General features: G+C 37.7%; 1 protein-coding gene across 17 annotated transcripts in view; it reads left to right on the top strand.

The window, feature by feature from the left end:
- Positions 1 to 25,957, top strand: part of TBC1D5 (TBC1 domain family member 5) — a 539,941-nt gene that overhangs the window by 430,381 nt on the left and 83,603 nt on the right. For all 17 annotated transcript variants that reach the window (XM_045503738.1, XM_045503736.1, XM_045503731.1 and 14 more), the window contains one exon: positions 21,820 to 21,905. In XM_045503738.1, the coding sequence (XP_045359694.1) occupies positions 21,820 to 21,905 (86 nt within the window). The remainder of the gene's footprint in view (positions 1 to 21,819; positions 21,906 to 25,957) is intronic.

Raw genomic sequence — 25,957 nt, 5'->3', positions numbered from 1 at the left:
TAAAGAGGGATGAACAGGATTTGTGGCAACTGAAAGGAATATGCTCTTGGTTGATTCTCTCGCCTCCTTTAAGTCTTTGCGAAGGTCCAGTCTTTTCAGCGGGACCTACCCTAATCACCCTGTGACTGCCCTGTCCCCACTTCCCACTACAACACTCCTGTTCCCCTTGCCCTGCCCTACTTTTCTTTTCCGTAGCAATTATCATCTTCTGTCATAGTAGATAATTTATTTATATGTTACGTTATTTTTGATTTTCTGTCTTCCCTGCTAATCTATCAACTCCATGACAGAAGTGTGTTTAGTCTGTTTTATGTTCTGTTATCCAAGTACCTACAATAACAGGTGGATGAATGATGAATGAATGGATGAAAGAGTAAATGAACGTATGGTGACTAATAACCCCCAACCAAACCCTCGAGCACTCCTGCCAGAGGAGAAATTACGCTCTTGATTGCAGTTCAGTTTAGCAAGTGCTTATTGCTTCCTGTGCCAGGTCCTGGGGATAGAATGAATTAGGGAGACCTGGTCCCCTCAGCACATAGCTTGCAATCTAATGCAGTGGATCTTAAACCGTGGTGGGCCAAAGAAGCACCTGCCAGATCTTGTTACAAATACAGACTCCCAGACATTCTAGTGTAGATGGCTCTGCAATAGGATCCAGAAATCTGCATTTGTAACTGTGGCGAAACTGGTCAGCCATGGACAACACTTTAAGAAACAGACGCTAGATTGAGAAAAAAAGTTAGGACGCAACCTGAAAGCTATAACTTCCAGCTGTATTCAATTTTCAAAAACAAACAAACAAACAAACAAAAACCTGGTGGTGGGGGGGGGGGTGGGTGCCTGGGTGGCTCAGTCAGTTAAGCGTCTGACTCTTGATTTCGACTCAGGTCCTGATCTTGCAGTCATGGGTTCAAGCCCCACGTCGGGCTGTGTGCTGACAGTGCAGAGCCTGCTTGGGATTCTTTCTCTCTCCTTCTCTCTCTGCCCCTCCCCTGCTTGTGCTCCCTCTCCTCTAAATAAATATTTTAAAAATATATTAAAAATGTTTTAAATTAAAAAAGAAAACGAAAAACTGGACTTTACTTTTTAATGTAAAAGTTAATATTGTTGGCTTCAGAGGCCTATGTGTCAGCCAGTCATGTATCACCTATGAGGTCTCCTAAAGGAAGAGGGGACTTATCCACACAAAGGCACTGACAGTGGCCTACTCTCCTCTCTCTTTGCTTCCACCACCTTATACCCCATTGCCATTTCCATATGCCCAATTAAGGCGATTTATGGGCTATGTTATCTTAAATGATGACATATTTACAATACCAAAGAGATATCAGCGACCATGGACATCTCTTGTGGGTTCACTAGATATCCTCTGCTAATGTAGTTAAAAGAGTTGCCAAATGTAATTTCTTTTTGAAAAAAAAAAAGCAAAAAAAAAAAAAATTGGCTTGCCTCTGTTGTGACAAGTAGCTGTCTGTAATATGTTACCATGCAAATATTTTTGAAAAAATAAATATAATTGGTGTCTTCAAATTAAGATTCAAGGTAATGGTGACGTTTTAATAATGAAAGAGAATGGGAGCTTTTTCAAAGAAATTCATACTAGAACATTTTAAATTTGAATATTTGGAAATGTTTCATCCATTTGTGATGCTCTTGCCAAAGACAAATTAAGCATATCACTTATTTAAAACTCTCAAGGTACACTAAAAAGTTGTGGAAACAGAACTTTCTAACTTGGTTACTAATATCCTAAATGAAGAGATGAAGTCAGGTTTGAATCTGGTTTTTAAAATATAGAAATGTAACATCCTCCAACTAAATTTTAAGAAGAGCTGTGTGATGGCTAATTTTATGTCATCTTGACTGGGCTAAGGAATACCCAGATGGCTGTAAAACATTACTCCTGAGTGTCTCTGCAGTGGCAGTGTAGATGGGCATCATCCAGTCCCTTGAGAGCACAAATAGAACTAAAAGGTGGAGGAAGGGCAGACTCCTGAGCTGGGACATCCATCTTCTCCTGCCCTAGGACAGCTGAGCTCCTGGTTCTTGGACCTTGAGATTCCAGGACTTCCCAGCATACCATCCCAGTCTTTCCCCGGCCTCCCCCCAACTCACCCACCTACACTTCCCTCTTTCCACCCCCACCCACCACGCCCCAGACTTCTCAGACCTTGGAACTTGGACTGAATTATGTACCACTGGCTTTCTTGGTTCTCCAGCTTACAGATGGCAGACTTTAGCTTATCTCAGCCTCAACAATCATACAAGCCAATTCACATAACAAATCTCTTATATACCTATATATATCCTACTGGTTCTGTTTCTCTGGAGATCCCTAATACAAGCTGATTAATATTAAGGAAGATAGAAATTTATTATTTTAACAAAAATCTTGGCATAACTGATGAATTGCACAATGAATACCATACTTTAGCAAGGGAAGCCAATAGTATCTTTCCTCCATTCAGACCTATGTCTCTTTGTATGGTAGTTTTCTGGGATATCATTGACAAAAGCTGCCAAAAGGATTTAACCAAGATTTTCAAAGAGAAGCATGTTCAATCACATCAATATATGCTAACCGAATATTTTTAGGAAGAGCAAAAGTTACCATTATAAGCAAACTATTATGAAAAATTTAATGTATTTCATCTCTATCTCATTTAAAAATTCTATTGTGCATACATATCTTTTCTCATGTACATAATAGATTAATACAAGTGGTACATGCATATGGCTTATAATAAATAAATATGCACATATTGATAGTACAAGCACACCCCCCCCATTTTAATTAGTAAAGGATTAATCAAAGTTGAAGGATCCCTGGTGTAGACCAGTAGTTCCTGAAAACTGATCCAGTTGATTCTTTTTTTTTTTTTTATATTTATTTATTTTTAAGAGAGAGGCAGAGAGAGAGAGAAACAGAGAATCCCAAGCAGTCTCCATGCTGCCAGCACAGACTCCAACTCAGGGATTGAACTCATGAACCTGAAGATTATGACCTGAGCCAAAATCAGGAGTCAGACACTCAACCAGTTGAGCCACCCAGGCACCCCTGATCCAGCCAAGTCTAATGCTTCGCCAGGATGAGAGTCTTCAGGCTGACTCCCGGCCCACATACAATTTTGGAGTCTGCAAAGACACACCCATTAGCAGGGGCAGCTTGGGAAGACCCAGGCCTTACCCTTATTCATAGGAATGAGTTCTCCTGAACTCCTCTAATGAAACTGATCATTTAATATCTTCTGGACCATTGGCCTTTCACTGAGAAGTATACCTATTCCAGTCCTCTTGCTGTGTTCTTAGACTCATTATGTACTTTTTGTAAGTGGTACTGATGACTACAAAGGCCTTTAAAACATTCAGTTATAGGGATATGATGCATTTTGCAATTTCTTCAGAGGTAGTTGAGACTCTAGAGATCATATCATTATACCTTCATTTCCTCCCGAGGCTTGATGAAGGTGAGGCGAAATACCCAAAGTCATCTAGAATTCAGTGGCATAGCCCAGACTAGTCTCCAGCCTCCCACTCCCAATCTGGAGCTATCCGAAAGCTTCCTCCTTGGCCTTGCTCTCCCTGCAGACTCGTGGGACAGAACTTGCTCACTACTTCCGCTCTCACCATTTCCCCCACTTCCTATGTGGTCACTGGGAAAATTAAGACGAGCTGTTTGGTCTTGTGTAGCAAACACAGAACAATGCATTTCACCTTGCTTCTCCTTCCAGGAATAGTTTTTTACTTTTGATTTCACATTTATTCATGGTCTGAATACTGAATTTGAAAGTTGGTCTGTTATTAATTCGTTTGCAAAGTCTAGCCTCCACATTCCTGAAGTGAAGTGTACCCAGTGAAAGTGATGGGGAAACTGTATAAAAATAATATTAATTGCATTTCTATAATGAAAATGATCTTTGAGTTATTTCCTTAACCATGTGGCTATAATGGCTACCACTTAGATGGAAGGCAATAAGATAAAAAATAATAAAATAAAAAATGAAAGTAAACCAGTTGAGAGAGCCAATTCAAAGGGTTAAGAGTGACAGTGTGAAATGCAGAAGAAAGGGGGAGAGAGAGAGAAAGCAAATGTATGAGTATATGAATATGAAGAAATAAGTAGCTGAAAAAAAGGAGGTGACCTTGGGCAATTTTCTTCTTGAGAACAAAATGTGTGCATACTACAATGCTCATTCACTTTCATTGTTAAAGTGTGTTAAGGTTGACCAGCTGCTATAACAAGTGAACCCATACGTTTCTGTGGCTTACCATAGTAGATGTTCTTAAGTTTCATTCAAGTGACAATACATTGTAAGGCGGGGGTGGGAGTGTCTTAGTCACACAGTTCTTTTTGGACTTGTGCTAGCCCTGCTGTTTTCATCTTCAACCTTCCAGGGTTGCCCAGGACATTGACATCGCCAACAGGATGAGAAAAATAGCAGGGAAGATAGTCCTTGGGAGTTTTTACAGAAAGGACTGCAGGCGGCATACATCGCTTTGACTCACATTCCCCTAGTTGGAACTCAGTCCTTTGGTTATCTCTAACCACATACGACTTAAGAAAATGTAATTGAGCCATGTGCCCAAGAAGAGGAGGAAGCAGGTGAGCCACTAATGGCTCTCTTTAAACTGGAAGTGCTTCTGGTTGCTTTGCTTCTTCTGCTCTTTGAAAGGGCTCTAAGGGAAGAGCTAAAATCACAGTGGGAAACTTGTGACCTTACGTCTCACAGTCTGAGAAATCGGACTTTGTCAGCACTCTCAGAAAAACCAGGCCATCTCTCAGAGACAGACTCCCAAAATTGAGCTCAAAAGGCTGCTGTGTGAAGCCAATATGTTCCTTTCTCTATCATAGGACATATGTAAGACTGACATCCTCATGCCCCATGGACCACCGCATTCACTTCCTGGTAGCGGACTTACATGGACGCCACGTTGTTATCTGATCACTTACAGTGAGGGAGAAAAAAACAAGTTATTGAACTACGTATGACCAGCATACTGTAGGCCTACATGGCAAACGCAATCAGAATCACAGAGCTCCTTGGAGGGCCTGGTATCAGATGGATGCAGATGGGAAGACATATTTAGTGAAACCAGGCTGTGAGAGCCTAGCATACCTGCTCCACAGTAAGGAGAGTCTTCCTGTGTTCCTAGAAAGCACATGGCCCATTAACCGCTAACTCAGCCTCCCTCTCCCACTGGCTCTTCCCATATGTGCCTCTTTGACTACTTTTCTCTGCTTCTTTGGCAGACCCTTTTTGACTGACATCTTTTTGCTTTTGATATTATATTAAACAGGTAAGGGATATAGTCAGATCTTGTTAGCCTGAAAACCACCCAGTCTCGTGAGGAAGGCTTTGCATACCTGTATGTTCGGAGGTACTTTGTATTAATTTTACAGTTTGACTTTCCCATAGTCTTTGGGTGCACCCCACAATTACTTCCAATCATTAATAAACTTGATTTCTGAAAGGAAAATTGGAAATAATTGTTCCCTTACCTACCATTTCAGGGATACTGACATAACATCTCTTTACTGTGTGGTTGCTTCAGTAAATCAAGAGTTAGGCTCCAGGTTTTTCTCTTCATGCTGTCATTCTTCACTTTTTGACAGCCCCTTCAAGCTGATCCTCTTTAGTGTTTACTGAAAATGTGTTGAAGAGATACGAATTGATGAAGTTGAGAGCTATAAGATGTTTCACAAGATTGTCAGCCCTAGGTCGGACCATCATCATGTTGTAAGTTGGGGTTGTTAGTGATATGATTCTTGCCTTTTCTTGAAGTTCCTATTGCAGTACAAGTGCCTTATTCATCACTTCTCTCTTTCTATAACAACAGCAATAAAAACAGAGAGTATTTCAAATTATTCCACTTAAGGTAAACGTTGTATGGTGCTTACATGACTTGAGCTGTCTTTGGGGAATAGCGCCAAATAGGAAAATTTGAAGAAGGCAGAAAAATGACAGGAATGGTTGGAGTTGTTTTCATAAAGCCAGGAAAGAGATAAACCCTTTAGCGTCATCTTTCCAGCTAGTATCTGAAAAAAATCCCACCAGATTTTCTCAGAAAAGTTGTAATGGAATGTATCTATTATAAATTTTACTTTATGAGAGGACCCACTGACAAGAATATCAGCTATGAATTTGAGATCAACTACTTAATTTACTTAATGGATAACATCTTGTTTAAGCTTTCTCATTTGAACTTTCCTCCATTTGAGTTCTAGAGACTAACCAACTACATAGGAAACAGCACTGAACAAAAACCAAATTTCAAGATATATTTAGGACTTACTCATTCAAAAGAAACTGACCTCTGATTAAACAAGGGAGAAGAGATTTCATTATGGCAGAGGTAATACAGTTTGATGCCCTAAAGAATTTCACTGAAGGATTTAATGTGTGTGTGTGAATAGTCTTATTAAAATTATTGTTATTTGCTACCAACCATTGCTTTTGGTGTAAGAAAGCAAATAATGCAATATAGATAGTACGAGCATCCTGTTTCCTTCTCCCGTTTTCTCTTCCTTCCTTCCTTCCTTCCTTTTTTTTTAATAAGATTTAATTATGAGCTTCTTGAAAAAAGGAAATCTAGAGAGTAGCTTGAAAGAACATTTAAGAGAGTATCAACAAGGCTTAGTGAATAATTAGCTATGGATGATGAGCAATTCATTGTATTTCCCAGGTATCCACCTATTGATTGAGTTAGTGGGAAAATGTATGGGTTGAGGAAGTTTGCAACAGTAACTAGGTATAAGAAGGTTAGATAATAAGTTGATTTTGAGTAGGTTGTGGGGTATCCAGGTAGGGATGTGCAGAAGGCAATTGGGATGTGTGTCTAGTGCTCAAAGAAGAGCTTGGAACCATAAATAGAGATTTCTAAATCTAAATCTAAATTGTAGTTGAGGGACTATAGGTGATCTCAAGGAATAATATGTTGAGGAGATGAGAAGAGAGCTGGGAGGGGAAACATAAGACATAATAGGGGCAAGAGGAAGGAGCATATGGAGAAGACTTAAAATGTGGGAAAACCATGAGAAGATAGAATTACAGTGGCCTAAGGATTGATAATTCCAAGAACATGGAAATAGTGACAAACGCTGTAAAGAGATCAACCAAAGCAAAAACAATTAACACTGTTGAAAATTGCTGCTGTATTTAGGGTGTACATTGAAGAGGAAATAAAGCGTCCTTTCAGATTGAAACAATGCCATGAAAAATATTTAAAAAACAAGCAAAAAGACTGTCGATGATTGAGAAATAAAAAGGGAGAAGTAGAGATAGTATGGAACCTACAGATGAAAGTAAATCAGTAACACCATGCTGTTGATAATAAAGGGATAATTCTTCTCAAGTGCATAGATAATGTGGCATTTTTCAACTAGATCCTTACTAAAGTAATAAGTCCAGTTTTTCATTCTACATTTTGAGATGTGAAACGTTATAAAATATTATTTGAAGATATATAAACTGATTATTTAGAAGAAACAGATAACGCTAGGGAAAAAAATGATCAAAGCTATGTACTTGAATCTGAGATTATTTAGCCCAAAAAGAAGACTGAGAATTAAGAATGTTCTTGGGGGCGCCTGGGTAGCTCAGTCGGTTGAGCGTCCAACTTCAGCTCAGGTCATGATCTCGCAGCCTGTGAGTTCGAGCCCCGCATCAGGCTCTGTGCTGACAGCTCAGAGCTTGGAACCTGCTTCGCATTCTGTGTCTGCCCCTCCCCCACTCATACTCTGTCTTTCTCTCCTTCAAAAATAAATAAACATTTAAAAAATTAAAAAAAAAAAAAAAAGAATGTTCTTCAAACTTTCATGAACCGTTACGTAAATGAGAGCATTCCCTGGTATATGTAGCCGGGAAAGGTTTGAAGATCGAAATGGACTCAGTTCCTCAGTTGCTATCTCCATGACTTTAGGGAGACTACTCCATACCATTCTGAACCTGTTTCTTTACCTGTAAAATGGTGAAACATTTGTTGTGAAAATTCTGTGATTATGAGATAGTGTTTGTAAAGGGCCCGCTATGATCTGGCACCCGGTAGAGGTTACCTGATGCCATGTGTACTTTCTCTTGGAGAAAGTAGCAAGACTAGTAGACTTGAATCTATTTATGGCATATTTAAGCTGTGGGTTTTTTCCTTTAAATTTAGTGTTTAAGTGGGGCCTCACAAATGAGCAAGGTTATTCCTAAACCTCTTAATTTTCAACAGTGTCATTTACATAGAAAATTTCCCCAAATAACTTAATGGTACAGCATATTATTTGTTGATTTTTTAAAAAATTGTCTATTGCTTTCTATGTAACCTACATACAGATAAAGTGAGAGGGTTCTAGAAATCATTAGTCATTAAATAGTACAGTCTAGAAACAGAAGTTACAATTTAATAGCTGACGAGAGCTCTAAGAATGACAGAATCAGTTAAGTTCATTCTTTCCTCGCTGTGGTGCACAGTCCTCCCTGATTTCCCTGAAGAAATCATATCCCCCTATTGCACACTCCGATGGCAACGTATACCTCCTTTTCTAAACATTCAGCACAGACTCAGTCCTACGTTAATATGTGTACTTATTTGATTGTCTCATCCTCTAGTATAAACCCCTTCAGGGATTTATTTCTGGGCTCTCTATCCTGTTCTGTTGATCTGTGTGTCTGTTTTTGTGCCAGTACCATTCTGCTTTGATTAGTATAGCTTTGTAGTAGATCTTGAAATCTAGGTTTGTGGTATCTCCAGTTTTGTTCTTTTTCAAGATTGCTTTGTCTGTTCAGGGTCTCCTGTGGTTCCATACAAGTTTTAGGGTTATTTGCTCTAGTTCTATGTCAAATGCTATTAGTATTTTGATATGGATTGCATTAAATCTGTAGATTGCTTTAGGTAGTATGGACATTTTAACAATATTTGTTCTCCCAATTCATGAGCATTGGAATGTCTTTCCTTTTGTTTGTGTCATCTTCAGTTTCTTTCATCAATGTTTTACAATTTATGTAAAGGGGGCTAAGGTCATTTGTCTCCATGGCTAAGTTTATTCCTAGGTATTTTATTCTTTTTGGTGCACTTGTAATGGGATTGCTTTCTTAATTTCTCTTCTGATTCATTATTCACGTATAGAAATGCAACAGATGTTGCATGTTGTATGTTGTTTTTGTATCCTGCAACCTTACTGAATATATCTATCAGTTCTAGTAGCTTTTGGTGGAGTCTTTACAGTTTTCCATATATAGTATCCTATCACCTCTGCAGCTATTTCTTTAAAAGCCAGACTCTGGCAAACTCTTTGGTTTACCCAGTCCATTGAGCACATACCAGGTACGAGACACTTTGCTGGAGGCAGATACTATACAATTGGTGATCTGGACCTGGGGTCTGCCCTCAGTGAACTTACACTCTGCATGGAAGGTAGACATGCACACAACTAACCATAATGCAACACAAGATGAAACAGATGCAAAAGTAACTTAAAACCAGCATGCTGTCAGAATGGAGAGACTGGAGTAAAGTGGAAATTCACAAAAGGCTTCATGAGGAGGTGGTATTTGGAGCTGAGAATGAGAAGGATTTCAGAAAGCGGAGAACAAGTGAGTAGATGAGTCTAACCTGAGGGGACAGCTTACCTGAAGTCTGGTGATATGGGAAATGTCCATAGTTAGTTGTGAGTGAAAGGTGGCGTATATAGCGAATAATATGAGAAGTATTTTAGGGCCCAGATCATGGAGGTCCTTGAATGTCATACTAAGAAATTGGAACTTTATTTGATTTGCATTTGAGACCTGATTCAGAACCAAGGAAGGTAGTAAAAGAAAATCAGGCCTAAATTTTTGAAAGGTGATTCTGGTGACATTATATGTATGGATCACTGGGAAACCAGATTAGAGACTTGGAATACGCAAGGCAAAAAATAAGACATAGTCTGAACTACAGGGAGGGTCATGATCATGCAGCATTATGGTTTTGTCATAGGAGTCATAGAGAAGGCATATTGATAGAACTTGCTCGGCCCAGATTTTTATGTTCTGGGTCTAAGGTTCTATCTAAGAGGCAGTCTGAAATGGTGATACCAGAGATGGAGGTTTAGGGCTTTTTGTGTGGAGAGGTGATAGTGGAAAGATGAACATAAAAAGGATTGGACAGAAAGGATTGAAATTGAGGGTATATTCACAAGGAGTTACTTTGCCAGATCTGTAAGACTACACATGAGTGAGTGAGTGAGTGAGTGAGTGAGTGAGTGAGTGAGTGTTTTGTAGAGAAATCCTATAGTTGGTGCCATTTAAGGCTTCCAGATGACTTTTAAGTGTCAGACTTATCTGACTTCCCAGATCTTCAAAGGCATGTGTGGAAAGAACCAGTCCTACCAGAGGTCAAAATGACTAAGAAAAGTAAGCATAACACCATTTGATAGACTTTGGGTAAAAGAATGACAGCTTCAGCCAGACTTGTAAAGTGTTCTGCATGTTATTTAACCTATTATATGTGTGCTATGAGTACAAATAACTAAACTGAGAAAGATATAAAATACCTTTTATCTTGTATTTTAAGTAACGTTGAAGAGATTAAGTTTTATTTTTAGTTTAGTGCAGATAAGTATTATAAAGAAGAAATCAAATGAACACCATACATAAACCTATTATAGAGATAACTCCCAATAATAGGTGTATGGGAATGGAGTACTATGACACAAGTTAAGGAAATGAGGGCTCAAATTCTCCACACCCTTGCCAACACTTGTTATTTCTGTCTTTTTTATTATAGTGATTCTAATGGGTATCAAATAGTATCTCATTTTGGTTTTTATTTACATTCCCCTGATGACTAATTATGTTGAACATCTTTGCATGTGCTTATGGGCCGTTTGTACATGTTCTTTAGAGAAATGTCTCTTTGGATCCTTTGCCCATTTTAATTGTGTTGTCATTTTATTACTGAGTTGTAAGAGTTCCTTATATATTCTGGATTCACGACTCTGATACATGATTTGCAGATATTTTCTCTCATCTGTGGATCTTTTCACTTTCTTAATGGTGTCCTTTAAAGTACAAATGTTCGTAATGTTGATGAGGTCCAACAAATGATGAGAGTGTTGGTGCCGTAGCTAAGAAATCATTGCCTAACCCAAGATCATGAAGATTTACTCCTGTGTTTTCTTCTGAGAGTTTGATAGTTTTAACTCTTACGTTTAGGTCTGTGGTCTACCTTGAGCTAATGCTGTGTGTGATGGGAGGTCGGCTTCCATATTCATTCTTTTGCATGTGGGTATCCAGTTGGGCTTTTTGAAAAGACTGTTCTGTCCCCCATCAAATTGTCTTGCCCCCTTTCAAAAATTAATTAACCATAAATGTGAGGGGTTCTTTCTGGACTCTCCGTTCTGTTCCATTGATCTGTTTGTTCTTAATGCTAGTACCACACTGTCTTGATTACTGCAGCTTTGTAGTAAGTTTTAAAAATCAAGAATTATGAGTCCATGTACTCAGCTTAATCTTTTTAAAGATATTTTTTGCCATTCTGAGTCACTTGCATCCCCAGATGAATTTTAAGATCCTCTTGTCAATTTTTGCAAACTATTTCTTTTAAAAAATATTTACATAAAAAGAATTATACTTTGCTTTTTTATACTCTCCCCCCCCCCCTTTTCATCTTTAAGTCATCTCTCAAGGGTATTCTAAATACAGTGTCCACCAGGAAATAAGAGCTCTGTGCTTCTACATAGAATAACTACTGGAGAAGGATGGCCTCCAAAGATTCCTCTTAATCTAGATGGGTGATTACTTAAGTCCTTCTCATTCTCCTTTCTGAATCACAACAAAGTATGCAGCTCTGTTTCCACTCACTGCTTCACCGTTCTAACCAAGGGTATCTTGGACCCCAACTAACTGATTTGATTCTTCAGGAAAAAAAAAGAGCTCCTAAAAGTTATCTTTGTGGAGCATTTATGGCTGTGGACTAAAAGAAAGTTCAGCTGCCTCTAAAACAAAACAAAACAAAACAAAACAAAACAGTGGTGAGTGGACAGCCCCACTTATGGAGACCCCGTCCGTAAATCTGGGAGCTATCAGTTGCTCCACACCAATAGGGAAGTTAGAGAAGTCGGAGAAGCTAGCACAGAAAGAGTGGGCTCTCCAGAAGTAGACCTCTTGCTTCACCGTAGTCAAGCATTTCCTCGTCCTCCTCACCCTCACCGCCCCCCACAACGTCGCCTCACTTCTCATTCATTCAGATAAGGTACTAGATGCTACCCAGGGTGAAACCTGTACTTCTGAACAGCCCTACTCCCAAATAGTGTTTCTCTCCAGGCCAGCATTCACCTGGTGCTATACAGCTATGCCAGTTGTTAAAATATTGAAGTACTTTGATGTCAGTGGTTAGAGAAATCCAGTGTCTGATGGGTTACAGCCTGGCACCAGCAGCAGCTCTCCAGACATCTCCTCCTGGCTCCCAGTTGGCCCTAATTGGTCTCTGCCTGCTGTAGCAGTTGTTTTATATTTGACTATTGCCTCTGCACACATTTATACAGTGAAAAGGGTTGATAAACTAATCCAATGGTGTCCTTCAGACCCTGCCTTCCCAAGAAGAAAGCTGTTACCCAAAGCCACCTGAGAAAAGCCCCCAGTTGGTGTATGGATGGAATTCAGGGCTTCTGAGAACTTGGATAGGAAAGGTTTATTTTTCCACTTTATTTTCACCAAGCCCTCACTAAAACTTAGTATTTGCTTCAGCTAGGGACAAAGACAACAAACCGCACTAGTAGCGACAGCACCCGAAACATTTTCCCTAGTAGCAATCACAGATATTTTGTATCACGTTACGGTTGATGAGCATATCTTGAAATGCCATTTACATTCATCACTACTTCTAAATTATAGTAGTGATTAGCCAGCCGCTATATCTTATTTAATACATTAATATAAAAGTGCATGTCACTACGTTATAGATTTGTTCGATATTTTGATTACTGTGTTTCAACATAATTGGTTTCCTTTATAACCCTATTTATTTTATATATTTAAAAGCATTATTCTGAAAAGGGGGCTGAAATCTTCACCAGAAAACACAGTAGTCCACAGCACAGAAAAGATTAAGGACACCTAGCGTAGACTGGCCATGTGAGCAGCGTGCAGTTGATGTGCTAGTTATTATCACTGGATATTGGAAGGGGTGTGGTTTAATACTGACATGTATCCAAAGTTACTGATTAAAAAGAAAATATTTTATGACACTATCTACTCTTAAGAGAAATTCATGTCTGATACCGGTGTTCTTTTTTTACAATGATACCTGAAATCCTGAATAAAGTAATCAAGAAAGGCAAAAGTCCATCTATAGGAACTCTTCTCGACGGTCTCTGTGGTCTCGTTTGACATACTTTCTTAAGTAGAGATTGCTGTTACTCAGGAGAATATAACTAGTCTGGGTGTTATTTATGGTTGTTGTCTGATTTCTTTCCTCATTTTGACATTTTTAAAATTCAGTACTGATACTTCATTGTTATACTAGGAAGCATCACAAAAAATACAGTGTACGTGAATGACCTTCGTGAGAGTGGATTTATATAATAAATGAATGTTTTTAATTTCAAGATGTTTCATCATTGAAACTACCCCCCAAATTGCAAAGAAGTGTGGCTGTGTGAGGCTTCCTTTTACCAGGCTCAGTGTGCAGGACTTTAGTTTTGGTTGCCTTGACAATTGCAAAGCAGGAAATGAAAGGGCAGAGGATAGGGAAAAGGAGATGGGAGCAACATTTCTCAAACCAGGGTTCTCGTTCCCATAGAATCATGTAGACTTCTTCTTGGGAGTTCAAAAGCCCTAAAGCCAGTTTTAAATTGCCTCTGTTCTGATGATACTTTGTTTAAACTTCCTGTAACATACCTAAGATAACACTTTACAATGATAATTTCTCTAGCAGAGATTTTAGCTTCTAAGTGACAAATTGGAATATTTAGGAATATTTTTTGAGATTACCTCTTTCCTTTTTCTTTTACATCATTGAAGGCTGGGAACCACTCTTGGGCAAAGACAAATGGGTTTCCATATTTCTTTAAACCATTGAAGTAACACTTCTCCCCCATTCTGCTCACATTTAAGGAAAGAAAAAGGTAAAGAGTTCAGTACTGCTAAAAAGAGCTAACCAACTATTTAAAAGTAATATTTTGAGGCCCAGTTTTAGTAACAAAGAAAACATGTAGACCTAAACTACTTTGCTATGCATATATATATATATATATATATATATATACACATATATATATATACATGCATATATATTGGGGGGCATGTTAATCTGGCATCTTTCCGCATGCTAAATTCAAAAATGTAAATATATTTTAAAAAAGGAAAAAATTGTATTTCTCTTTTGGTGTCTATTTATTGTGTGAAGCTACAGTCGAGCATAACGCACAGGTGGTTTAAAATGCTTCTCTGCCATCTGAGATCTCGGCTTGCCAGGGTATAGATGGGGATGTCACTTTAGGGAATTGGGCTTATTCAGTATGTAAAATGAGGCTGGCATGGGTTCAGAGGTTTTGTCTGTGTCTTTACCCAATTAATGATTTTTTGCTTCCCCCCCCCTTTTTTTTTTAACTTTTTTAAGGCCTTTAAATTTTTCTCTTTTTTTAAGTTTTAATCCATAGATGTGTAGATTAGAACTACCTGAATATTTCTGTCAATTGCACTAAGCTTCTTAATACCTAGTATTCATAATACATATTTCCTATCAAACTACATCAGAATTATCAATATATAAACCAGAGGTCACTTTAATTCTGTCTGGTATTGAAATAATAGTCTAATTTATAACCTTGTCACAAAGGTTTATTTTCTTTTTTTGGTGAAGATCTGCGTTAACTTGATGAATGCATTTTGGATTTGTAATAGTGCAAAAAAAACTAGATTTTATTTTTCCAAATCTGATATTTTGTGAGCTTTTTTTATTACCAAGTATTTGACATTTAATTCATGATATGGATTGTTTTAAAGAAAGAAAGGAAAAGTGGTTTAGGTAAGGAAGGTATGGTTCAGTAGACTATTTATACATAAATATGTGTAGTAAAATGAGTATTATCTCAATAACAATTAATGTAAAGAGAAAATGAACTCTTGGATAAATGACAGGGAAGGAAATAAAATGCAAGCCTAGGTTTGACAGCAGTATCTAGATAATACCGCTCATATATATTTTTTCTTAAGTGTGAATTTTGTGAGCATTTAGGATCATAATGTCTGCCTTTTTGATCCACTGTGTTACTGTATCTAATTTTAATGAAGAGGGCAGTATGTGGCAATAAGAAACAGAAATAGTGAGACCTTTGTGGACCCTCTAGCAATCAGTGAATATCAGATCGCAAATTTCCCCAGCTTTAATTACAGGCAAAAGAAAAGATAAAATTAGCATTTTAATATAGAAATATCTTAGGCTTTAGGAGAATTATGATAAATCTAATGTTGCCTAGCGAACCAAAGAGGGAATATTACAACAAACTGTCTCCTTAGGAATATTTGTTTAAATAAAGGCAACAATACTTCATCCTTATCTTTTTTTGGATAATTATCACTATTTCAGGCTGTTCTTTGTTCCAGGTTTAAAATACCTTTAGTTAAAAAAAAAAAAAGTAATTGGCAGTGTTTGTTTTCTATAAAACTACAAGAAGGGAAAAATTCTGTTTGCTTGGCACTAACAGGATAATTTCAGGGGGAGTTTTTGCTCTTCGGCTCCAGTTCACTGGTGCCGTGGCATCCCTGTTCTTGGAAGCATTTGGGTTATCTCGTTTCACTTACAGCCTACTAAACTAACTCCTCTTCCATGGCTGAGGTTTGCCCACCTGTCTCCCCTAAAACACCTGCAACATATGTTTGCATAACCCTGTAATGCCTTGCCTTTGGGGTCCTAAGAAATTCCCCCAGAGCTTTTTGCTTATAAACAGCTGAGCAATTCGTTTTTCTAATGACGGTTGCTTTTCCCCCAGCATTGAGGCAATAACATATTCACTAAAATAAGAGTCTCATTTTTCATCAAAGAGAAATGTTCGACATATTTTTACAGTGCTGCTTCTCCTCCTGAGCTCTTATTTTTTTCCCCTTTTCTAATCTGACTGAAAATTAAGAGTTGGTAGCAAGGTAATAGGGGAGTGAAAGCGAAGTAATTCTTCATTTGTCAAATATTTTGTTTTCTTCATGCCAAACATACATTATATTGTAAATATAATATGTAATCTTTTCTATTAAACAAGTGCTACCGGAACATTATCAGTTTAATTTAATGTAAAAATTGTGATCAATAAATTATAGAAGTGATAATAATTTGAACATATTGCAGGAGATCGCTTTAATTATTACAACCTTATAAGCTGGTAAGCAAGTATGCATTAATACGGTTTTACAATTTTTTTTAATTTATAAATATATGTACTCTTATGCTGAGAAGTAAAATAGCATTGTTTCCCACATAAGAGATCCAGTATGCATGAGAGATTTTCCTAAATATGCGTTTTGCTTTTACTTTTTTTAATTTTTTTTTTTAACATTTATTTATTTTTGAGACAGAGAGAGACAGAGCATGAACGGGGGAGAGAGAGGGAGACACAGAATCCGAAACAGGCTCCAGGCTCTGAGCTGTCAGCACAGAGCCCGATGCGGGGCTTGAGCTCACAGACCGCGAGATCATGACCTGAGCCGAAGTCGGACGCTTAACCGACTGAGCCACCCAGGCGCCCCGCGTTTTGCTTTTAAAAAACACGTTTGATAACAATCCCCCCAAATTTATTTGTGATTTCCAGAAGTACAAAGCACCACTTTCTCTACCTACGATTATCATGAATTTTAAGTTGTCAAACTGTCAGATCTGCTCTCAAATTAAAAGTCTGGGGCGCCTGGGTGGCGCAGTCGGTTAGGCGTCCGACTTCAGCCAGGTCACGATCTCGCGGTCCGTGAGTTCGAGCCCCGCATCAGGCTCTGGGCTGATGGCTCAGAGCCTGGAGCCTGTTTCCGATTCTGTGTCTCCCTCTCTCTCTGCCCCTCCCCCGTTCATGCTCTGTCTCTCTCTGTCCCAAAAATGAATAAACGTTGGAAAAAAAAAAAAAAAAAAAGTCTGTGTGTCAGTGTTCAGTGTTACCAGAAGATAACCATAGCTTCCATTTCATTGAGTTTTTATCGAGTGCCCAGCACTGGGCCGTGCGCTTCACGTTCATCGTCTCATTTGACTCTTACCACAAGTGTGCAGTGAGGGAACTACAGCTAAGAATGTAACTGGCTCCTCACAGGGGCCCTGCTAGTGGGCGGAGCAGGGGGTCTGAGCAGGGGCCTCACTGACTGCTGATCCCTTGCCTCCCCTGCCAGGCAGCCTGTGCCTCTAAAGCAGATGAGTGAGGTTATGTTTACCCTACTTTAACTCCTAGTGGTACGTTCATGAATTAGAACTGGAATCACAAGGGTCACTGCAATTGCTTTTCTTTTGCTCCTTTTGGTTCTACGTGTGTTTGTAAATAGCCAGCCCTATGAAAGGCATTGTGTTGTTCCAAGTTCTGAGAGGAATACTTCACACTCTTTTCCTTCTATAGTTTCCATATAACAATTCAAACGGAGATAGTCATCTTCAAATGAGGATGAGCTCAGTTGAGGGACCGATCTAGAAAGTACTATTTGTAATGACCTTTGTTGGATGAGTTTGATTTCACCAGGCTGAGAACAAGGAAAACTGTCATGTAGCATCTTGTAGTTAATTATTCCTGTAGCATCTTTTGGTTACTTGTACTTAGTGTGGGTTAACATTTAAATATTTGTATACTACCACACAAAGTGAGCATCAACTTAAAATACTGAAATATTCATGGGGGGAAGAGTGGCAGAGGGAGGAGGGTGATGTGCCGATCTGTGACTTCCTTTATAGATTAGAGCACAGGGGAGTTGTCCACCGTCAGAAGTCATACTCCGTAAGGGACAGGGTATTTGTTTTACCTGAAATTACATTAAGGAGCAGCTTAATAGCATATAACACAGACCTCAGAAGTGTAGAACGTTAACTGTAATGGAGAGGTTAGATAGATTCCGATCAGTTTCAGCCCTTACATTCATTGATTGCTGTCCTTTAAGTACTGTTTGTAAATTGATTTTGTAATCATGCCAAATTAACAAAAGCATTTTGGAAATTCACAAGTACAGCATGGGTTGGGTTGGGTTTTCGCATATACTTCCTTCTAAGACACTTGTTTCTGCTTCTGTAAGTCATTCTGTCCCAAGGCTTTAAGATGCCTCCCAAAACCCAGCATGTCTGTAGAATGGGTGGGATTTTCAGCATTTTTCTTCTATTGAAATAAAATAAAATGCTCAAGAGAAGGCTTTAAAAAGAGCTCCAACAGCTTGTTAACAGAGAAGAATTGAGTGAGTGGTGCTTGGTAGTTAACTAGCTACAATCTTGTAGATCTATCTCCAGCCCATCCGGGTTGGTCTAGGAAAGGCATGGTAAACTCAGGGTGAACTGAATTTGTGGTTTCTGCATCTTCACCTATAATTTAATATAGACTTCCCAGGTAACGGAACGTAATCGGTATTCCTCGTACACAAATCAATGTCAGTTATGATCACCATTTTGCTATCTTTTGCCCAAAGAAAAATTCACCAAGAGTGTGTTTCTTTTGTATAATACACATTGGTTTGGAAAAGCCTATAATAGTCAAAATCCTGTCTGTATGAAAATACATTTAAAATAATTAGCAATTGTTCCTGCCCGTGCAAAGACATACTATTAAAGCTGTTGACATCACATGTCCTGCACGATGAAAAATTATAACTGTCATGGAGTCCAATCTTTCTTACATACAGAGTTTTATATATGTACAATTCTACTGGCTCATATTTTAGAGGAAAGTCCAGATATTTAAAAACTAAAAATCAGAACTGTTATATTTCTATAAAATTTTATTTGTAAAAAAATCCTTTTAAATATGAAAAGCGAGTATCTCTTTACTTTTAAAATGTTTCAGTTGCATAAAGTTAGAATTATGCTCATTTAATCCGATGCCCCTAAGGAAACCATTGTTATCATTTTGGTAAATAGCTGTGCGGAAGGTTATCATTCCAAAATTTCTTGACTTTTTCAAACCTTATTCAGAAGAGACAAAACGAACTTAATTAAAAGAGAAGAATTACAGGTAGATTGAAGAGCTGTCAGGACTGAATCTTAATGTATAGCAGCGTTTGTGCCCTTTTTATGGTTCATGTCTATACATGTTGATTTTTGTAGCTACACGATTTTTTTATGTGTATGTCAGACATTTAGTTCTGTGCTGTCCATTACAATAGGCACAAGCCACATGTGGCTATTGAGCACTTGAAGTATAGCTGGTCCAAATTGAGATGTGCTGTAAGTGTGATATATATAGTGGAGTTCAAAGACGGTACAAAAGGAAGAATGTAACAAACCTCAATGATTTTTATATTGATTACATGTTACAATGACAACATTTTGGATGTAGCAAATTAAATAAAATACTACATTTAATTAAACTTGTTCCTATTTTTTAATGTGGTTGCTAGAAAATTTTAAATCACATATGAAGCTTGCATTTGTGACCCACAATGTATTTCTGTTGGACAGTCTAGTCCAGATCATCTATCTGTTGACATATTTATGTTTTAGTAATAGCATCATCTTCTCATAAAATCCTGTTCGATAACTTTCAACTATAACCTCTGATTTTATTTTCTTACATTTCAAATGCTGTTTTTCAACATCATCTTTTGATTCTTTTTTTTTTTTCTTTTTTTTCATCCCAGTACAGAGATACTTTAAACTGCCTCTCGCTTTGATACTAGTAAGTCTCCTAGGAATTTAAATAGGCCTCTGTGAAAGCAATACTTGAGCCTCATTCATATGTTCAAGTTAGATCATTATTCCTAATAATGGCTTTAAGTGCTTAGATACATCAGCACTTCGTGTCTTGAATTGCTTGTCATTTCTTTATGAAGATGTTTCAAGAACTTGCTCCATGCAATCCCTTATTTCATTGTTTTCTAGCAAAAAGTAACATAATCTTTTATTAGTTTGTTGTCGGGAGTCGGAAGAAGAAAAGCCTTTTTATTCGCAAAAACAAAATGTATTTCCAGGTAGTGAGAATCTAAAGAGCAAGATGAGTCATGAGTGATAGTCCTGCGAAAGTTATTTTTTTAAATAAATCATGAATGCTGGCAATCTGCCAGGAGCTTTAACCTCTATTTTATTTTCCCATTATACTTGGGTCCAGGTTGTCATCAGCTACCATGAGGAAACCTGTGTAATTCCTAGAGAGAGAAAAGTTGCACTGTTAGACTTAATAGTATGGTAGTCATGGAAGCATCAGTCCTCTTCATCAAGGCAATTCAGATTTGATTATTGTAGAACTGTGTTGAATACCAAACCAGTGGAGTAGTAGCTGGAGCTAAATCAAGGGATTGTCATTTTTGTCAGATGATTAGGGCTGACTTGGAAGAGATATGAAAGGGTTGAGCTGTGTAAATATTCTCTTTTCAGCAGAAAAAGAAAAGGTCCATCATGGCCATTAAGATGCAGATTGTTAGCTTGATGAATTTCAAACTATTTAACCTTAGCAATTATACACCCCCGCCTACATACAAGTATATCAGTGCCTTGGGATTATGGCTCCAAGGATTAATATCGAAGTGTATTGGTAATTTTCTATTAAGATGAAATGAAGCCTTTCTATGTCTAGATAGAGCTCTCAGAGGACAAGGCATGCTCTAGTTCAAAGTCCTACTCATTAAGCTGAATTATAAGTTCAGGTAAACCCTGGAACACACTTATTTATAAGTTTTGTCAAACTGTTTAATGAAAAATATATGTAATTTAGCATTTTAGAGATGGTATTTGTTTTAATTATGATATTAACATAGTAACCGTTTTATAAACTAGAATTTTATTTAATTTTTATTTGCCTGTGAGGGACTTGATATATTTAAAGAATGGATACATTAAATGATGGTAACATATTTAAATTGAGAAACCTGACCTAATGATTTCAGGACATTTTTGCAATGTTTATGGATAATATCAAATGCCAGAAAGGCCAGTGTATTGCTGTTGGTATGAAAATGTGCATTGGTCAGTTTGATTTTCTATTTTGATGGTACTCTGCTAATATTTCCACTAGTTTGGTACTTGTTAAACTCGTAAATAAGAACAGATGACATAGAAATTTCTAACTTTAAAAGAATTGCTGAATTCTAAAATAACACATTCGTTTTTGGAGAAGAAAGACTCGGTGCGCCATCTAGTGGGCATGTTTAGCATTCTGGTTATCAAAAACTAACGGCGATTTTTTACTCTTCCTCCAAAAGGCAGCTTTCTTTTAACACTTTGTATCTCTCAGGCATTAGGCCTAGATTGTTCTTGTGTTACATCTCATATAATTTTTCAGTTTTGTCATAATTTTATCTAGTTGTATTTTGGAAAGTCATATTCAAAGTGATCAGAATCATCAGAAATAAATCTACTTATCTTGAGTACTGAGAAATGTATAGAATTGTTGAATCATTATATTGTCCATCTGAAACTAATATAACACAGTACATTAAGTATGCTTACAAAAATCTAATGACAGAAATAAATCTTTGTGAACTTTGAGACAGGTAGAAATAAAATCTATAAGATAATTTCAGTGTTTAATCACGACTAAGATCAGCTAAGGTAAACTTCAACAATGAAAGCAAAACCCAAGCATGCTATTGAACTTTGTTATCATATGTATTCTTTCTACAAAAACAGTTGTCTTTGTTCTTTTTTGTCTTAATGTGTAATTTAAATAGCTTTATACATTTAAATTTCTTTTTTCTGTAGAGAAATCCAAGACCAGTGACTTACCAATTTCATCCAAATTTAGATTATTACAAAGCACGGGGAGCAGACCTCATGAATAAAAGCCGGTAAGTGCCCTTTCTCTGATGAAAGTTACAAGCCACAAAGATATTCTCTGAGATTTTCAGGAATTTTTACACATTTTCTGACAATGAATTTAGAGATTTTAGTATATCAGTGGGCAATGACATCTTTATTAAATAAATCATCTGAGTTTTTTTGTAAGGCATGAGAAAATGTATACATTGATGTCAGTGGTAAGAAGAAAAATAGAAGAGTATTTGTTATAATTTGAAGTTAGGCAACTTCATTTTTCTAACACTAATAAACCTGAATAAATTGCGCCTTTATCTCTTTCCAGATCCTTGCTGTTGATTGAAAAGAGGCAGTTCTATAATATATTTTTAAATTATTTCAGTAACAAAATTAAAATTGGGTTTCCCAACTGTCTTTAGAACTACACAATATGCTTATAAATGCATCTTGTGTGTGCATTTGTGATTACATACATAGAAATTTTAAGGGTCACTTTAGGAATAAAAAAACATTAAAATTCTACTTTTAAAAGAAATTAACATTGGCATAAAGGGTTGATGAACAGTTTTGTTCTTTCATAATACTGTACTCAGATGTCTCAAGAGTTAACTTGTCAAACCAGAACCATCTCAAATTAGAATGTAATTTCAAAGTTTACTCTGGAAGACTAAAATGTTAGTAATGATAAATGCTGCCAAGTTGTCCGAATTTTTTTCCGTAAGCATTTTGCCTATGTGCTAGCTTTTCTTCAGTAGGATTCCAGCAACCTAAATATACATCTATGGAGTAAACACACATAATGTGTTCTGCTCTTACTTGGAGACTTAAAAAGAAGACATAATTCCTGCCACATAGAAACTCATAGTCTAAGGGGTGAGAAGAAGTTTATGGGAGAGCAGCTAAATTTAAACTTGTGTTCTGACCCCTGTTTTAGTGTTATGTTATTTTTAAATTACCCATCCTTGATTGAAATCTGTCACATACTTTGATGTACCGTATAACTGTGACCCTGGCTCTATAGCCCATGAAGCTCTTCTCTGAAGCTCTTTTTTGTTCATTTCATCTGATTCTTGTTTCACTAATAGAAGGCTATTCTCCTTAGTCATTTGTTCATTTAATTTAACAATTTTTATTGCGCGCCAGACTTTCGTTATTCTAGGTGTTGGAGATACTCCGGGAACAAACCAGATAAAACCCCTGCCCTCAGGAATCTTAATAGTCTAGCCACTTGTATTTCTACTGTGTCATGTCAAGTATTTAGTTTCGGTATGTTTAAAAGAACAAGGTATTTTAGGTACTTTCTTTGTATAAGATTTTTCTAGCTAGAATCCCTTCTTCTCTCCCCTATCCTCCCCTACCCCAGCACCGCCAGATTAGTTTCCACACAACAGCCAAAGAACTCTCAATTTACAGAAGATTATATTACACCCCAACGTAAACCCCTCCAAAGGCTACCTCTTACTATTGATAATCCAGTCTTCTTCCTGGGCCCGTTTTCGATTTCTGTGACCTCCTCTCCTTTCACTCTCCCCTTGTCTTAACTCCCGTGCTTGCACTTGCTCCGCACCTTTCCTTCCCTCCTGTTTTCTTGCTTCTGCGTGATTTGGGGCTCAGCCCAAGGTCATCTCAGAGAGGCCTCTCGGACCTGCCTATTTTCTTTTTGTCTCCTTCTCAGTAACCCTCTACCCCATTGCCCAGTATCATTTTCATAGGGTTCATAACTCACTGAAGCTGTAGACTTCATTTACATGTGTCACCTGACTCCCCAACTTCCACACTAAAATCTAAGCCTCCTGAAGGCAGGCACGTTGTCTTACCGCTTGAGAGCACTGAGGAGAATGTCAGGCATAAGGAAGTTACTCAACAAATACTTGTTGTGTGTGTGTATACATGCATTATCTTTTTACGTGTTTTGATGTCTACCTTTTGTTCCAGAAAAAGAAATGGACTATATACCCTTTCCTTCCCGCCCCCCCACACTTCATGTTTTATCTTTCTTCTGTTTAGCCTCTGTCCTTGCATTTTTCCTCCCAAAAGATCAGTTCTGTTTTAGCATTTTCTTGTGAGCACATTGAGATTCTTGTACAAAGTATCATTGTGATGACTGGAAGGAAGGCTTTTCACCAGCTCTGTTTTAATTTCAAAGCTTAAAACTGAAATGCAACCAAATGCAAGGTGGTATGTGAAGAGCACATCACAGATCAGTGGGAAGAATTAATAAATGGTGTTGGGAAACTTGACGAATCTTTTGAAGAGGTATCTACCCATAACCTTTTCATACATCAAACAAATTCCACCAGCAAATTCCAGCTAAATCAAAGTATACTCAGGCAAACATCAAGTGTCTATCTGACCTCTAGTTACTAGAAGACTTTTTAATCTTAAACATAATGGAGGAAAATCACAGTGGGAATGACTGGTGCATTTTACTATGCAACTATTTGTAAGTAGATATGTCAAAAATAAAATAAACTGAATCAAAAGGTAGATGGAAAATGGGAAAAATATTTGTAGTGTAAGTAACTGAAAAACCAATATCATTAACGTATACAGAATCTATTCAGTTCAGTAAGAAACTTCAGATCCCATCTCAGTGGCCATTCTATCTCATGCCATGTTCTGTTGGACCCTCCTTTTCTGTTTATAAATTTTGGAACACCATCCAGACTTCTGTTCTTCACTGTACTCATTCCCTAGAGGATCACAGCCCAGGTTCATGGCTTTACATACCATTTGTGACTGAAGGGTCCTGAATTTATATCTTAGGATGACCTCTTCCTTTGAACTCCAGATTCATATGCCACTTACTAAGTATTTCCTCTGGGATGTCCCATATGTATCTCAAATTTAATACTTGCCAAACTAAACCCTTGATTCTACCTCCGCAAGTCTATCACTCCTCTGTGTTTCTCCAGCACAGTAAATGGTCAACCCAGTTGGTCAAGCCTTAGAATCGCCTGTGACCTGTTTCTCTTACATCACACATCAAGTCCATCACCAAATCCTCTTCTAAATACATCCTGAAAGAAATCACCTTTCTCTCTGTACTGCTAGTACCAAGTCACCACCACTAGTTTCTTAACTAGTCTTTTTACTTTCTCCCTTGCTTATAGACCCTTTCTACATAGCAGCCAGATTAATGTAAGTCAGTTCCTATCACTCCGCTACTCAGAGCCATGCAGTTACTTCCCAAAATATATAGGATAAAATGCAATGCCTTTTCGATGGCCTACAAGGTAAGCCCTGCTTGATCTGGCCTCCTATCTCTCCAACCCCATTTGCTACACCACCATACTTTCTGTTGCCTGTTGGACTCCAGCCACACTGACCTGACTGCTATTCCTCAAGCAAACAAACATGTTCCCACTTGAGTAGCTCTGAGCTTGCTTTTCTCTATGTCTGGATTCTTACCTAAGAATCCCCATGGCACACTGCTATTCACTCTGTTCCAGTATCTTCTCTTCAGAAAACTTCTCTTTGACTCCCCTATCTAAAATAAGGGACCCCTTTACTCTGGTTTCTACTTACTGTTTTTGTTTTTGTGTTTTATAGCATTCTTACTACCTGAAATGGTAAAAACATTATTGGCTTGTTTTTTGTTTTTATTGTTTGTTTCTTGCACTGAAATGTAAACTCCACATTTTGTCTCGTTAACGTTATATCACCAGCACCTAAAATAGTGTCTAGAATATGGTAGGCACTCAATGAAAAAATTTCAAAGAGCATACAAACATTCGAAAGGCTATCCAAACTCCTAATTAGTCAAAGAAATGCAAATTAAAACAACAATACAGTATCATTTTTACCTTTCAAATTAGAAAATTGAAAAAATAGGGGCACCTGGGTGGATCAGTGAGTTGAGCATCCCACTCAACTCTTGATTTTGGCACAGGTCATGGTCTCATGGTTCCTTCATTCGAGCCCTACTTGGGCTCTGTGCTGACAGTGGGGAGCCTGCTTCATATTCTTTCCCTCTTCCTGTCTCTCTGCTCCTCCCCCTTTGCATGCGTGTGTGCACTCTCCCTCAAAAAAAAAAAAAAAACTTTAAAAATATATATAAATAAAAAATAAATGAGCCAGAGAT

Source organism: Leopardus geoffroyi, chromosome C2, assembly GCF_018350155.1.
Source record: "Leopardus geoffroyi isolate Oge1 chromosome C2, O.geoffroyi_Oge1_pat1.0, whole genome shotgun sequence".
Lineage (NCBI taxonomy): Eukaryota > Metazoa > Chordata > Mammalia > Carnivora > Felidae > Leopardus > Leopardus geoffroyi.
Note: the sequence above shows the minus strand (reverse complement) of the source record. Positions and strands in the feature narration are given on the sequence as shown.